Source organism: Mastomys coucha, unplaced genomic scaffold (genome assembly GCF_008632895.1).
Source record: "Mastomys coucha isolate ucsf_1 unplaced genomic scaffold, UCSF_Mcou_1 pScaffold22, whole genome shotgun sequence".
Classification (NCBI taxonomy): Eukaryota; Metazoa; Chordata; class Mammalia; order Rodentia; family Muridae; genus Mastomys; species Mastomys coucha.
Window position 1 is genome coordinate 153,635,546 of NW_022196905.1, and position 15,822 is coordinate 153,651,367.

The 15,822-nt window shown below is 45.2% G+C and overlaps 1 protein-coding gene across 8 annotated transcripts in view; it reads left to right on the forward strand.

Moving 5' to 3' along the window:
* Myo16 (myosin XVI) overlaps positions 1–15,822 on the forward strand; it is a 509,596-nt gene that overhangs the window by 301,325 nt on the left and 192,449 nt on the right. For all 8 annotated transcript variants that reach the window (XM_031339016.1, XM_031339015.1, XM_031339017.1 and 5 more), the window contains 3 exons: positions 3,042–3,159; positions 3,868–3,939; positions 6,488–6,629. In XM_031339016.1, coding sequence (XP_031194876.1) covers positions 3,042–3,159; positions 3,868–3,939; positions 6,488–6,629 — 332 coding nt within the window. The remainder of the gene's footprint in view (positions 1–3,041; positions 3,160–3,867; positions 3,940–6,487; positions 6,630–15,822) is intronic.

Below are 15,822 nucleotides of genomic sequence, written 5' to 3' on the forward strand. Positions count from 1 at the left end.
CAGATACTAGACACAGTAACAAGGCAGATACTAGACACAGTAACAAGACAGATACTAGACACAGTAACGAGGCAGATACTAGACACAGTAGCGAGGCAGATACTAGACACAGTAACGAGGCAGAGATACTAGACACAGTAACGAGGCAGATACTAGACACAGTAACGAGGCAGATACTAGACACAGTAACCAGGCAGATACTAGACACAGTAGCAAGGCAGATACTAGACACAGTAACGAGGCAGAGATACTAGACACAGTAACCAGGCAGATACTAGACACAGTAACGAGGCAGATACTAGACACAGTAACCAGGCAGATACTAGACACAGTAACGAGGCAGATACTAGACACAGTAACAAGGCAGATACTAGACACAGTAACAAGGCAGATACTAGACACAGTAATGAGGCAGATACTAGACACAGTAATGAGGCAGATACTAGACACAGTAACAAGACAGATACTAGACACAGTAACAAGGCAGATACTAGACACAGTAACAAGACAGATACTAGACACAGTAATGAGGCAGATACTAGACACAGTAACAAGGCAGAGATACTAGACACAGTAACAAGGCAGAGATACTAGACACAGTAACCAGGCCGATACTAGACACAGTAACGAGGCAGATACTAGATACAGTAAGGAGGCAGAGACACTAGATACAGTAAGGAGGCATTGATGTTATTTCATTTGCTTGCCTATTTATTTTTTCTTTGTTTCTTTTTTGTTTCTCTCTCTCTCTCTCTCTCTCTCTCTCTCTCTCTCTCTCTCTCTCTCTCTCTCTCTCTCTTATGTATGAGTGTTGTGCTTGCACAAAGTGCCCGTGGATGACAGTAGGGGATTGGGTTCCTTAGAACTGGAGTTACACACAGTTTATAAACTACCTTGTGGATACTGAAAGTCAAACCCAGGCCCTCTCCAAGCGTAGTTATGCTCCAAAACACTGAGCCAGCTCTCCAGACACACCATTCTCAATAGAAATAGAAAAATCCTTTCATATACATATCTAGAACAAACCAAATAACTGCATTGTCTGAACTATAAGAAAACTGGCCAGGCTGAAGAAACCATACTGTTAAAATGATCCCCCTGCAAACTAATGTACTCACTTCCCTTAAGTATATTCTCTAGCAGGCTAGAGTGTGCATGGAAAGTTCTAGTCCTCTGCTGTGCCAGAGCAGATAACGGAGAGGCCTGTGGTCAAGCCAGCTGCCTAGGACTTGTAGCCTTCTCTGGATCCTGGGCACTTGTCTCATGACTAAGGAGGCTCAAGAAAGTAACTTTTTATATCTTAAAATATTAATTTAAATTTAAATAGCCACATGGTTAGAGGTTACTGCTCTGAATGGATCTGGTCCCGAGAATTAGACATGAATGGTTAAGCCCCTGAGGATGTTCTAAGTTGTCATTTCTATTTTCCTGATGTGTTATCTCTGTTCCCTCAATAAGGAAGTATTTTAGATTGTGGCCAAGTCCTCAGGGACAATTAGCAAGAGGCCACTGGGGACCCTGGCATGCCCAAAGCTCTTGATCCCAGATGTAGGCTAAAGTATGAGCTCCTTTCCTTTCTTAGAAGGCTGCGTGTCACACTTGCCCAGTCTTGGGCAACAGGGGCATGAGGGACCAAAGGAAACACATAGGACAGTCCACAAGGCTTGCCCTAAGTGGATTCACTGAGACACTGTGTTCGACTGGGCCCCACACCTTTCAGAGCATGGAGTTCTACCACAGTGAGAGGCAGTCTGATGACGCCTTGTCCTTTGGGGCCTGGTTATTCAGTTTCTACATTTCAGTCTTTTTCTGGCCCCACCCACTTGCATGCTCTGGATTAGCGCTGGCTTCTGTGGGGTCTCTTTTCTTATCCTTACTCCCAACCTGGAGTTTCTAGATCTGAAGGAAAAAGGAAGGCAGGACACCATTTTACCAAAATATCATCCACTTGGAAACGCCTTTCAAGTTCTACAATTGATCCTCAAAGGCAGGACAGGCAAAACACACCTGCTGACTGACATAGCTGATCGAGACGGCAGTGCGTTTATACAAACGGCCTGATGCCCATCCCTTCATCGTAAACCTTTAAAGCAATGTGAGGAACAAAAATTATTGCACTTTGGAGTGGTGACCTTACTCTATGACAATTCAAAGAACAATATTTCTGGCAGGAAAGGCCTTCAGAGCAAAATCTGCAATGACTTGTGGTTCTTAGAGCAAAATCTGCAAGGACTTGTGGTTCTTAGAGCAAAATCTGCAAGGACTTGTGGTTCTTAGAGCAAAATCTGCAAGGACTTGTGGTTCTTTGAGAAGCCTCCAGCTCTGTACCCCATCTGTAGCAGCAGGCAAGCTGACAAGGCAGGAGGACACCACTGCACCACTGCAGACAGCGACAGGACCCCAGGCCTCCTCCTCCTCCTTTCACAGGGAGATTTCCTCTGATTCAGTTTCACTGTCTTATGTGCTGGGTTGTAGTGAACTTTCAGAGCTCTGTCTCCCTCACTGAACCATAAACCCCCCAAGAGCAGCACAGGCCTTGCTTGCCTGTGCAAAGGTGACCACCTCGCAGAGTCCTCTGGGAAATGCTGCTGTCTGCCCTAATTATGGAATGTTATACCTAGGAATTACTTGAGATCAGTATCTCCAGGTGCTCACTTTAAAGATGGGAAAATGGCAATCCCAGCTTCAGGCCCTACTCCTCCCTCAGTTTCAGGCTTTTAGACCCTCCCCTCCTGTTTCCTACATAGTGTGCAAGAACAGCTTGGGACAGCAGTGTGTTTCCTGTCAGAGCTAGGACTACAATCACTATTTTATTTTTTTTTTTGCACAATAATTATCCAGAACACACTGATTTATATCAGAACAGCAATTTAAGGGCAACTCACATGGAGTTGAGATTTGATTTTGAGGAGTTTCATGAACCTGCCACGGTGAGTCTGAAGATTGGCACCCCACCCCCCATCCCCCTGCCTCCAGAGTGCTCCGGGTAGCTTGGAGTTCCCACCTCTGAATGATTCTGTCTGTTCTCTGTAAACACTTAGGAGGTGGAGAACCTGTTCGTTATCCTGTCAGCGATATTGCACATTGGAGACATTCAGTTCACAGCACTGACAGAAGCTGATTCGGCCTTTGTCTCCGACCTCCAGCTTCTGGAACAAGGTCAGTGGAGCACCACCTTGATGGGAATGTCGTTGGGGTGCAGTTTCACAGCACTGCCAGTAGATGGAGACACAGCACACAATCAGGCTACCTGCAATAATCACTGGCTGGGTCTGAAGTCCTGGGGGGAGGGGAGAACCTCTTTCTTTTCTCTAAAGGGGATGGTTGACAAATGTGCTTTCGTGGTCCCATTCTGCACACCACACCAACAGCATAGGGCTGTCAGCATACACTTAGCTCACGTGATAGTATTTGAATATGCTTTGCCCCTCACCACATTCCGCTCAGTATTTGGAGAGGAGTCATTAGCTAAGCATTATAAATTCACAATTACTTCCCTTCAAATACCATGTTCAAAAACTCCCTCTTCTTTGATATTGCCTTCATGGTCACACCTCAAACCACTGGTCTTCAATAAGTGGCCTATTTTCACCTGTTTCAAAGTTATTTTAATAAGAAATTTGGAAAAACTAATCCAGTCCTATCTATGAGGGTGATGAAGGGGAAAATGTGTCCTTGCTGCATCCAGACAGACAAGAGATCCCACCAGTGTCTGGAGTACTACGGCATTTCTCTAGATGAGTTTGTCCCAGAGAGTAGAAGTTGCCTCCCTACTTTTTAACATGTCTACATGAAGTATGTACAGCACACTGTTCTTTGTGTCAAAATGCACCATGCTTTCGTATTTACAGACGTGTTTGCTTTCAGTGGCAGGCATGTTGCAGGTATCGACAGATGAGCTGGCATCCGCCTTAACAACTGATATTCAGTATTTTAAAGGTAAGTGCTTGCGCAACCTGACTTTTACCTTTGTCCAGTCCCTGGGATTCTTTCAATTAGGGAAATTAAACGCAGTCTTGCCTGTCTCCACCCGGGGGAACTGTTTGTGTGGACTGAGTGCCAGAGGCAAGCACTACAAGCCTGTTTGGTCCCTGATGCTGTGTGGGAACTCTGCCATGCTCCCGGGAGATCCTTCTGGGGAACTAGCCCCCTTGCTAATCAACCTGTCAGCTCAGAAAAACAAAGCCATCAATCTAAGAGGATGCATTCTCATAAAGCATGGACCTTCCCAGGGGTTGGGCAGCCCTGCCCGCTCAGAATGGGGGCTGTCATCTATTTGGTGTTTATGAGGGGGTGGCATGGAGCCAAATGCTCTGAAGGTTGTCATTTTTGATAAAAAGAATGGTCAGGAGGCGGGCATAACTATTTCTCTCCTCAGGGAGGAGAGTATTCAGATTAACGGGGGTTAACCACCTCAGGTACCAAGCTGCTGCTAAAGAGGCTGTCTACCTTCACAGGGCGGCTTCAAGCCCTCTGTGTGTGCCTACTCCTCGTGCCACCAGTGCAAGGCCATGCTCAGGCCACAGAAGACTGGCTCTCCTGTGTGTGCTTCAGCTATTTGCTGAAAATTCAGGATCAATGCCCCTTTTCAGCCTTCTTGTTCATAGATGTGAGGCCTAGCCTCCCCCAGCATTCCATGGTGAACTTACCAGCTGCCTTTTGGATTTGGCTTGCAGGGATTTTGATGCTTGGCTAATGACCTACTGCTTAGAATTCTCCTTCCATGCTAATCAATTATATTATGTAATGATTTAATCAATATCATTCCCATGATCCACCCAGCTGCTCACCAGGTTTTTGCTCGCTCCCCTTACCCCTGACCTTCTCTGCCAAGTAGGTCAGATCCCTCTGACCCCTCAAAGTGCTTCCCTCCTCACTGCCCTCAGTTTCCTGTCCAGCAACACCATGACAGTAACCTCTGTTGGCATTTTCATCTGGACTTTGCTCATTTCCACCCTTTCCACAGGAATGAAGTAGAAATGTGCGTCTCACCTGTGGGCAACAGTCTTTCAAAGACAGCAGTTTTCCTAGAGAAAGCTCCTCCCTGTAGGACAGATTTCCAGGCCCCCTTTCATGGCCATTCTTAGCCGAGTCCCCATCCATGTCTCTGCTCCCATCTATGTCAAGCACCTGATGTTCTCAAGATGCAAGGACCCTCTGTTGTGTCTTTCTGAAGAGACGTTGTCTTAGTCAGGGTTTGATTGCTGTAACAAAGCACCATGACCCAAAAGCAAGCTGGGGAGGAAAGGGTTAATTCAGCTAACACTTCTGAGAAGGAAGTCAGGACAGAAACTCAAATGGATTGGGAACTTTGAGGCAGGAGCTGATGCAGAGGTCATAGAGGGATGCTGCTTACTGGCTTGCTTCTCATGGTTTGCTTAGCATGCTTCCTTCGAGAACCCAGGACCACAGCCCAGGGATGATACCACCATGGGTGGGGCACTCTCCCATTGATCACTGTATAGAAAATGCCTCACAGCTGGAGCTCATGGAAGCATCTCCTTAACTGAGACTCCTCCTTCTCTAATGACTCTAGCTTGTGTCAAGTTGACACACAAAACCAACAAGGACACATGTTAAATTCGATGGTCTCTTGCCATCTGGTTCCTCAGCTCATACCACCCTCCCTCCTTTCACTCACCATGTTACCCATTCTTCAAAGTCCCTCAACCGTGTGAACCCAGAAGTGTAGTGGCAACATCCCTGGGAAGGCTGCAGATCTCCCCTGACCTAGTGGGCTGTACCATACCCATGGTCTTGACCTTGCTCTTTCAAGTGAAGTTCTATCTTGTCTCAGTGGAGGCTCCTCCCTCTTCACTATCCCTCCAGCCAGCTGGGGGATTCTCCCATCCCTGCCACCTGCTCAGCCTGAGACTTAAGGACACGCCCTGCTGGCCAAGGCCACAGGCAAGAACTCATTAACCCAGCATTCACACAGTCTCATCCAGCAGTACTATGTTGGACCTGCTTGCACCCCAGGTCACCCTAACTGTCTATCCTGAGTCCTTTCACTGGCCTTAAATTCTGGAAGTTCTCCTCTCTTGGGATTCTCATCGCTCCACTTGAGAATGACAGGGATTTCCTCCTGAAGGCCCAGTCTTGTCCCCCAGACCCACAGGCGCATTCTGAATGATTCGATCAGTACTTTCCAGACAGGCAAGTTCAAATGCCCTGGGCCAGTTTAGTGCCCAGCCAGCGAGCTGTTATCAGAAAGCTCACTCACAGAACCCTGAGCTAGCTCTCCAACTGAGAGAAAATAGCTCAGTGGCAGGGAGGTGTGAGCAGAAGTCCTAATAAGAACTAAAGGTACCTGACACTCACTTCAGATTTTGATAACTGACAGATACCACCTTTGGGTGTCATTTTAAACATTTTTGGACAAGTACAGATATCATAGAGAGTGAGTGGGACATGGACAGTTGTGTTGGCTTCTTATGAGGGGACCATACCGCTGTCTTCAATTCTCCTCTTCCTTACACCATTCCAGGAGACGTGATAATACGTCGACACACCACCCAGATGGCCGCGTTTTACCGAGACCTCCTGGCCAAGTCGCTATACAGCCGATTGTTTGGTTTTCTGATAAACACTGTGAACTGCTGCCTCCAGAATCAAGATGAATATAAAAGGTAGGAACAGTAGGTGCTTGAACCTATGTCACACCTAATTCAGGGAGTCTGGGCACTGCCCTTGGTTACCCTGCCACACACTACCCCGTAGCTGCTGATGCTGACTGCATTGTCACCCGTCCAGGTGCTGTGGATGGTGGCCCAGGTGTTACTCTGCTACACACCCCGAGGCCTCACCCTGGAGAGATGCTGTACATTACAGCATTGCCAGGCTAGGCTTCATTCATACTTCATTTCAGCAAGCTAACCTCACTGGAAAGAATTACTAATTCTTCTTTAAAACTACAACCCCATCCCACCTCCCCACCCACCAGCACTGATGGATGAATCACACTGTCTCTCATGCATAGATATGCAAATGTGTTCTCTCTAGAATGAAGGTATAGATGTGGCCTTTTGTGCAAGAGAAGAATAGAAATTTCATGACTCTAGGAACAAGACAATCTAAGAATATCTAAAGCTCAGGGGTTGGTGAAAGCCTACGTGTGTCTCTTTCAGAACCAGTTTGATCGTGTGTATAATTCTGCCTTGAGACTCCTTACCTACTTCATGGGTTGTTTGACAAAGGGTCTCTGTGCTAATCCCTTTGGCTCATACCCTTAATCATCTTTAAGCAGTAGATTTTCAGGGCTATTTGATCATCTAAAACTTATAGATTCCCATGGCATTTTGTCAATGAAAACCTCCGTTATTGTTCTTGCTGCTGGTAATGACCTTGAACAGACATCTGAAAGTGAAATCACACTCACAGGTCTTACAGCGATGCTTGACTTTGAAGGAAACTTGGAATTTTTCTGTTGTCCTAGAGTTCTTTACCAAATCCCTAGATTAAGCCATTTCTTGGAAAATATTAAAATCAACATTAATGGGAAAGTTCTGAGGTGAGTATAGGTTTTTCAGGCTTTGAACTAAGTGATATTAAAGTTCTTTAAATGTACTGTGCAAAAATCTCAGTACTCAACCCTGCATGTGTTCAACCTCCTGGGATGTTTAGGGTGGCCCATGTGCTGTGTCTCCGTGCCTCCCTCTCTCTCTCTCTGTCTCTCTCTGTCTCTCCCTCTCTCTCTCTCTCCCTCTCTCTCTCTTTCTCTGTCTCTCTCTCTGTCTCTCTCTGTCTCTCTCTCTGTCTCTCTCTCCCTCTCTCTCTCTCCCTCTCTCTCTCTCTCCCCTCCCTCTCTCTCTTTCTCTGTCTCTCTCTGTCTCTCTCTCTGTCTCTCTCTGTCTCTCTCTCCTGCTCCCTCTCTCTCTCCCCCTCCCTCTCCCTCTCTCTCTCTGTCCCTCCCTCTCTCTCTCTCCCCCTCCCTCTCTCTCTCTTCTCCTCCCCCTCTCTCTGTCTCTCTCTCTGTCTTTCTCTCTGTCTCTCTCTCCCTCTCTCTCTCCCCCCTCTCTCTCTCTGTCTTTGTGTCTCTCTCTCTCTGTCTCTCTCTGTCTCTCCCTCCCTCCTTCTCTGTCTCTCTCTGTCTCTCTCTTTGTCTCTGTCTTTCTCTCTCTCCCTCCCTCTCTCTCTCTTTCTCTGTCTCTCTCTCTGTCTCTCTCTCTCTCTGTCTCTCTTTCCCTCTCTCTCTCTCCCTCTCTCTCCCCCTCCCTCTCTCTCTCTTTCTCTGTCTCTCTCTGTCTCTCTCTCTGTCTCTCTCTGTCTCTCTCTCCTGCTCCCTCTCTCTCTCTCCCCCCTCTCTCTGTCTTTGTGTCTCTCTCTCTGTCTCTCTCTGTCTCTCCCTCCCTCCTTCTCTGTCTCTCTCTGTCTCTCTCTTTGTCTCTGTCTTTCTCTCTCTCCCTCCCTCTCTCTCTCTTTCTCTGTCTCTCTCTCTGTCTCTCTCTCTGTCTCTCTCTGTCTCTCTCTCCTGCTCCCTCTCTCTCTCCCCCTCCCTCTCCCTCTGTCTCTGTCCCTCCCTCTCTCTCTCTTCCCCTCCCCCTCTCTCTGTCTCTCTCTGTGTCTCTCTCTCTGTCTCTCTCTCCCTCCTTCTCTGTCTCTCTCTGTCTCTCTTTGTCTCTGTCTCTGTCTCTGTCTCTGTCTCTGTCTCTCTCTCTCTGATGAGTTCTAGCCTGGCTCTCTGGTGTGGTGAGGGTCCTAGCTCTTGCTTCTCTGCTTACTAGTTGGTTTGTGGTCCTCCATCTTCCCAACCTTTACTCTCCCTATGGTGCAATAACTAAGAGAAGGAGATTAAGTTACAACATGCTTATTTTTTTCCTTTTTTATTGGTTATTTTATTTATTTACATTTCAAATGTTATGCCTCTTCTTGATTTCCCCTCTGAAAATCACCTATCCCCTCCCCATTCCCCTGCCTCCACAAGGGTTCTCACCCACTCCTGCCTCACACCCTAGCATTCTCCTATGCTGGGGCATTGAACCTTCACAGGACCAAGGACCTCCCCTCCCACTGATGCCAGATAAAGCCATCCTCTGCTACATATGCAGCCAGAGCCATGGAATGGTTTCCTTTTGTTTCTGGGTTGGAGGAGACACAGTTTGTCATGGCAGAGAAGGGTGAGGGTGGGAGCAGCCGAGCCCAGAGAGTCAGTGAGCCAGGAAGCAGAGGAAAGGGATTGCCCGGATCAAGTTTGTTCTCTCCTTTTTACGCTGGTCCATGGGATGGTACTGTCCACATGGAGGAGAACATTCTTCGCTGACTTCAGTCTCACAAACAGTGCACTGAAGGTGTGCTGCACTAATGCCCCTGTGCAGTTCTTAGTGCCGTTAAGTTGACAGTAGAATGAGGTCAGTCTGTGAATGGAACAATTGTTCACAGCTGTTACCAATGTGCTAACCTTAGCAAATTAACCTTGTAGAGAAATAGTAGCATCCTTGCTCACGTCGACAGTGATCAATTTATGTTTAATTAGTGCATAAACCTGGAGACTTCTAGAAAATCTCCACTTGACATTTGAATCCTGCAGAGTCTTGAATTTTTATGATTGGAAACACTTGGATGAGTTAAAGAGAGGAAGCATGGCTTCCATTACTGTGGATATCTTGCCTGGTATATCAGAATGGAAAGTCGGAAGGCAGCCTTCACTTGATGTCTTTGTAAGGGACTACCTGAGGAAAGTATTCATGGGGAATGGGAAATGAATCATAAATTATAGGTATACACTCCACCTCTAAGAGACAGGGGCTCATTGGAATCATTAACCTTTTTATTTTCAAGAGCCAACAAAGTTGAGTTCAAATCTCCCAGCAATGCAAGGGAAACTTATACCTGTAGTATTTCTAAACTCTTGGAAATTCTCAGAACATTCATACACTAAAGGTCTGCTTCTTGATTCAGAAAGGTTTGAGATGTTTTCATCACATTGCAATACCTTTCAGTACTTACCAGTCCCCATTTATTCTAGAGTATTATAATTGTGTGGACAATGATAAGTTTACAACTCTGGTAACCGAGTGGTAAAGTTAGCAAGCACACGGGAAGGGTAGGAGAGTGCCACACTCTATTTTATTGTGAACATGTCAAGAGAGAGTGGATGCTAGTCCACTGTACAGGGACCATGGAAGGAGCAAGTGACATCAAGGTGGGTCTGATACCTTCTCTGGGAAAGACCACCTCATTTCGCGAAGTAAAATGGATCTAATATGAAAACACAATTGTACACTCTCTTCTGTGAAGACTTATTTCTATAAGGAGACTTTGTAGTGTCAGGCAGGGGATGGCTCATGATGAGTTAATTAAGAGGAATAGACTGTTCCCACATTTGCTTGGACAAGCCAGTCTGGAAGATTAATGTGAGCTCTTCCTGGGCTCCTGTCTGCTGTGACCTTGACATCCACGCAGATCTCTCGGGATGGACGCTTTAGACTGTGGTTGAGGCAGGTCAGACATAAAGCACTTTGGAGCTGGTTACTGGGCTTGGTTCAAGGTGACCTGATCCACTGAGGAAGAGAATGCCAGTAACAAAAGCAATAAGAACATGGGAACTTCTAACAACCATGCTTGGGTTTCCTTAAATCTTCATCATTCTCAAAGTGTGTGTCCACAAGTGCCTTTGGGGGTAAAATCCTGTTAAGTAGCTAAAAAACTAAAACCACCTATTTTGTTGTTAAATGAGCAATAACTGAGGTGAAACAGGAGCCCTCCAACGTCTTTCTCTTTAAAAACAAAAAACACATTTTAAAACCACAGATGGTTTTCAGATGATAAGTCTTCCTGGGGACATTGCTTTTTCTAAGCTATACTTTCTTGGCCTGGAGCGGAGTAGATTATATATATATATATATATATATATATACATATATATATATGTATATATATATATATATATATGTTTGTTGATTTTTGTTTGTTGATTTTTGATTTTTGTTTTTTGTTTTTTGTTTTTTGTGTTTGAGACAGGGTTTCTCTGTGTAGTCCTGGCTGTCCCGGAACTCACTCTGTAGACCAGGCTGGCCTCTAACTCAGAAATCCACCTGCCTCTGCCTCCCAAGTGCTGGGATTAAAGACATGCACCACCACTGCCCACATCCCCTTCCAGTGTCCCGTGGGAGACAGCAGGGCTGCAGTGCTTGAGAGACAGGTGTGTGGTAGATTGTCTGTTTATGGAAGAAGGCCTGAGACTCCATAATGCCTTCAGAAGACACACGAGTGTCATGGAGAGTCCTTGGACCCAGAAGATAAGGCTCCAGCTGACACAGATGACATAGACCCGGACTTCCTATTTAGAGGAATCTGACCTTTATTTTTCTGTTTTAAAATCTTGCAGCCAAACATGAATGAGCACTGGAAAATACCCTCATAGTTCATGAGTGTCTTAGTTACTTTTCTATAGCTGTGATGAGACACCATGGCCAGGAGAACTTATAAAAGAAATAATTGATCCTAACTTACAGTTCCAGAGGGTGAATCCACAACCTGTATGGTGGGCATCAGGCAGGCAGCATGGAGCCATAAATGAGAGGTCACGTTTTGAAACACAATTGGGAAACAGAGAGAGCTAACTGGGAGTGGCATAGTTTTTTGAAGCCTCAATGTTCAACCCCAGTGACACACCTCCTCCAACAGGGCCACACCTCCTAATCCTTCCCAAGCAGCCTACCAACAGGAGACCAAGTCTTCAAACATATGAGACTGTGGGCCTATGCTCTGATCTTATGGAGGCAATTCCTCAGGTGAGGTTCCCTTCTCTCCAATGGCAAAGTGTCAAGGTGACATAAAGCTAACTAGCACAGGCCCTGAGCAGGGTGTCCCACAGCACTGGTGGTTATCAGTGGTGTATGCTCCACAGGGATAGGCATGGGTGCTTCTCTGCATTCACCCTGGGAATGGTGAGACTCGAGGATGGAGAAGAAGGGCTCAAGCTTTGCTGGGTCAAATAACAAGGGCTTTCTCCAGGAGGCCTGAGGTCACCACCCTATTTTCTCATCTCTGCTATGCGCTGAGATTGATTGCCAGATAGAGAAGAAACCTAGTGAACTAACAGTCGTGGCACTTCTCAAGCTATTCAGTCTCCCCTCTATTGACCACTAAATGTATTTGAAGACATGGATTCTTGACCACGTTCTACCGTTATAGAGAGACACCATGGCCAAGGCAACTTATAAGAGAAGGCATCTAATTGGAAGGTTGCTAGTAGGTGAGTCTGTGATCACCATGGTGAGGGAACATGGTGGTGTTCAGACATGGTGCTGGAGCAGTAGATAAGAGTTTACATGTGTGAGAGAGAGAGAGAGAGAGAGAGAGAGAGAGAGGGAGAGGGAGAGAGAGAGAGAGAGAGAGGGAGAGAGAGAGAGAGGGAGAGAGAGAGAGAGAGAGAGAGAGAGAGAGAGAGAGAGAGAGAGAGAGAGAGAGAGAAGCATGGGCTTTTAAAAATTCAAAACCCACCTCCAATATATCACCTCCAACAAGGCCATACCTACTCCAACAAGGGCATACTTCTGATCTCTCCTGAACAGTTCCACTGAGAACCACCCTAGAACCTATTGGGCTCTCCTTATCCCAAGCACCACACCACATTATGGCTCAATCACTTGCCTTCCCTCTCCCACTCCCATTTCACTCAAGTTTGTATTTTATACATGTTTAGTTAAAGGACACACTATCTAGCCTTTTTTAATAAATGCAAAAACCATGGAAACTGTAATTTGTAGAGAGCTGATGTGTTTAAGAATGAGATGAGGATCATTACTTTACAATAAACTCTGACTTCTCTCCTCATACTACTTTACTGAGTTGACAATAAAGATTTAAAATCTGGGAGTTCCAACTTATAAAATTACCCCCAGGAAAGTGTAAGGCAGATAAAAGACTGCAGGAAATACACAGAAAAAGTCTAGAAGTAAGCAAGGGCTTTAAAAAGACAGTTTATACATTCTTTGCTAATTCCTAAAGTACTTAATTCTTAATAAATGGATTTATGTTACTAATTTTTAAATGCCTCATAAAAATAATAAAGGCTGGGTCTTTGCTGGGAAATGGAAGTAGTCTCCCTCAGCATTTCTTTCTCCATTTAATGAGTAATACCATTACTGAAATGAGTAGCTTTTGATATACCTCCCTTCTCAGTAGCCATCTTTTATTCTTTGCTGGGAAAGACTGAATAATCCAATCCAAATGAGTACAAAGTAACATGGAAGGCCGATGTTCACCTGCAGTCACAGAGTAGCATGAGTAACACTTGGTGTTCCATTTTTAATGAGACTGAAGGGACAGACACTTAGAGCTAAAAGCATAGGTCTTTTTTGTTTCCTAGCAAAGTAGACCGGGCTCAGGCCTTCCCAGCATTCCTTTGGCTCCCCAGCTGTTCTTTTTTCCATAACAACTGCAAAGGAACAGGGGCTGAAGAGAAGCACTGAAGTGTATTTTCTGCCCCTTGTTTTTAAACTCCATGTAGGGTTTGATATTTAATCACAGTAACCCACCAAGAGCAGTCTCGTTGCTTTTACTTGCTGAATAATTCCCGTGGATGTGGGAACCTCACCTGCAGACAACTGCTAAGTCTCTTTCCACGTATCTCCCAGTTTCCAGCTGCATCCTTGTGTGCAGCTTCGGTACACGCTCAGGCTTCCCCTGGGCTGGGCTTTCATGGCAGAACTGCAGTCATAGCATGAGTCTGCATTTCTCTCACTGAGCAGCGTCTCCGCCAGCAAACGCACAGTGACAGCTGCACACTGCCGCCCCGAGATTGCCGCAGATGTACCGCAGGTTTTAGTTGTATTTCAGATTTATCATAGATGACATTTTCCCTAAAACTGAGATTTTCAGCACATTGTACGTATTATTTTGTATGAGGGACTGGAACAACTTCATATTCGATACTCAGGGACCCCTGCTCTATTTATTAGTATCCCTGCTCAGTCACCCTGGGTTTCAGTCTGACTGAAATCATATCAATAACATATTTGAATGAATTGGTTCTTTTTAGTGGTTTCCAGTGTTCTCACTTGTTTTGGTGCTCTTTATTCTTCTCTATGTTCTGTATTAATTTTGATTTTCATGAGACGTCTTTTAGGATACTGCACAGAGCACAGCCACAGATGACTGTGTGGGAGCCTGTCCCTCTTGGGCAAGCTTTTGCATTGCAGCATTTGTCCAGGCTCTTTCATGCAGTCAGCGACGCCCGCCCGCTGCTTTCTCCTCAGCTCCCAGACTGTCGCTCACTCCCTGGTTTTCTTTTCTCTGGACATTCGCTTCATTTGCCATTACCACCATGAACTCTGTCCTGCTACATCTCAGTTTACTGAGATGCCAAATGGGGAACTTCCCAGCTTGAACTTCTCTGCAGAAATCCTAAATTCTATCTACTACCTAGGCTTTTCTTATCGGTTCTGATTAAGGTTTTTGCTGGAATCGCTTAGTGTTTTCCAAAAAGCCATCAGAGGGTGCTTCCTCCCTCTGTGCCTCTCGTTTCTCTTGCTGCTTTATTGCGCTGACCAGCACTGCCAGACGGATGGAAGTGTGTGGTGGAACATCTTTCTCGTCTCGTTTCCACAATGATGACAGTATAGCTAAGGCTTGCCCTTATGCAATGTGTTTACTTAACGTTCCCGCAGTCACCTTTCCTGAGGGGCTCATACATCTCACATAAACTTTCTAAAGTCTATTGGGATGATAACAACCACCTCACTCCATGCTTTGATATGTGCATTTTTATTTAATATTTAATTTTTAATATGAGACTTTATTTGTGTTTTTGTTTGTTTGTTTGTTTTGTTTTTAAGACAGGATCCCATAGCCCTAGCTGGTCTGGAACTTGATAAGTGATTCAGACTGGCCTCAAATTCACAGAGATCCATCTGCCTTTGCCTCTAATGCTAGGGTTAAGGCATGCACGACCACACTTGGCCTTTTTTTTTTTGAGACTAAGACATAGGAGTTCTCTGTTTATGTCAACTCCAACTCTTCTCCCACAACTCTTGCTGTTTTCCCTTCTCTCTCTGTCAAATTCATGACTTCTCCTTTAATTACTACTGTTACACACACACACACACACACATACACACACACACGCACAGAGGCATGCACAAATCTACACATATAACTCACTAAGTCCATTTTTTACTTTAAAATATTTTAGTTACTTTAAATTTTTTATTTTTCTGTATGTATTTGTGTGCTTGTATATATGTGCACCACACATGTATGTGCACCACATATATGTATGTGTACTACGTGTATATATGTGTACCACCTGTGTGTATATTCATCATCTATATGTATGTTCATCACATGTATGTATATGTACCACATATGTATGTGTACTACATGTATGTGTCTGCACCACATGTATGTATATGCACAACATGTATGTATGTGTGCCACATGAGTGCCTGGTGGCCACAGACTGCAAAGGAGACATCAGATCCCATGGAACTGTAGTGACAAATGGTTGTGAGCACCATGCACATGCTGGGAACCAAAGCCAGCCCTGTACAATAGCAGACTGTACTCTCAACCTCTCAGCTCTCTGGTTAGCTGTTTTATTTCTTACCTTGATTCATTCTTCCAGTAAGAGCTCCATCCCTGATTGGTTTAGCTTGATTTTTGTTTTCATGAGTGAGATGGGATTCTAGTTCTTTCTCCTGGTAGATCTCCTGGCTGTCAGATCCACACTAATGAATGAGAGAGGTAGTCTGTGTTTCTCTCTTCTCTACAATGTTCCTAATGTCATGCGACAGTTAGGGAATGGATTGAGTGTGACCATGTGGTGTTTTTTTGTTTGTTTGTTTTGGTTTGGTTTTGGTTTTGTTTTGTTTTTTGTTT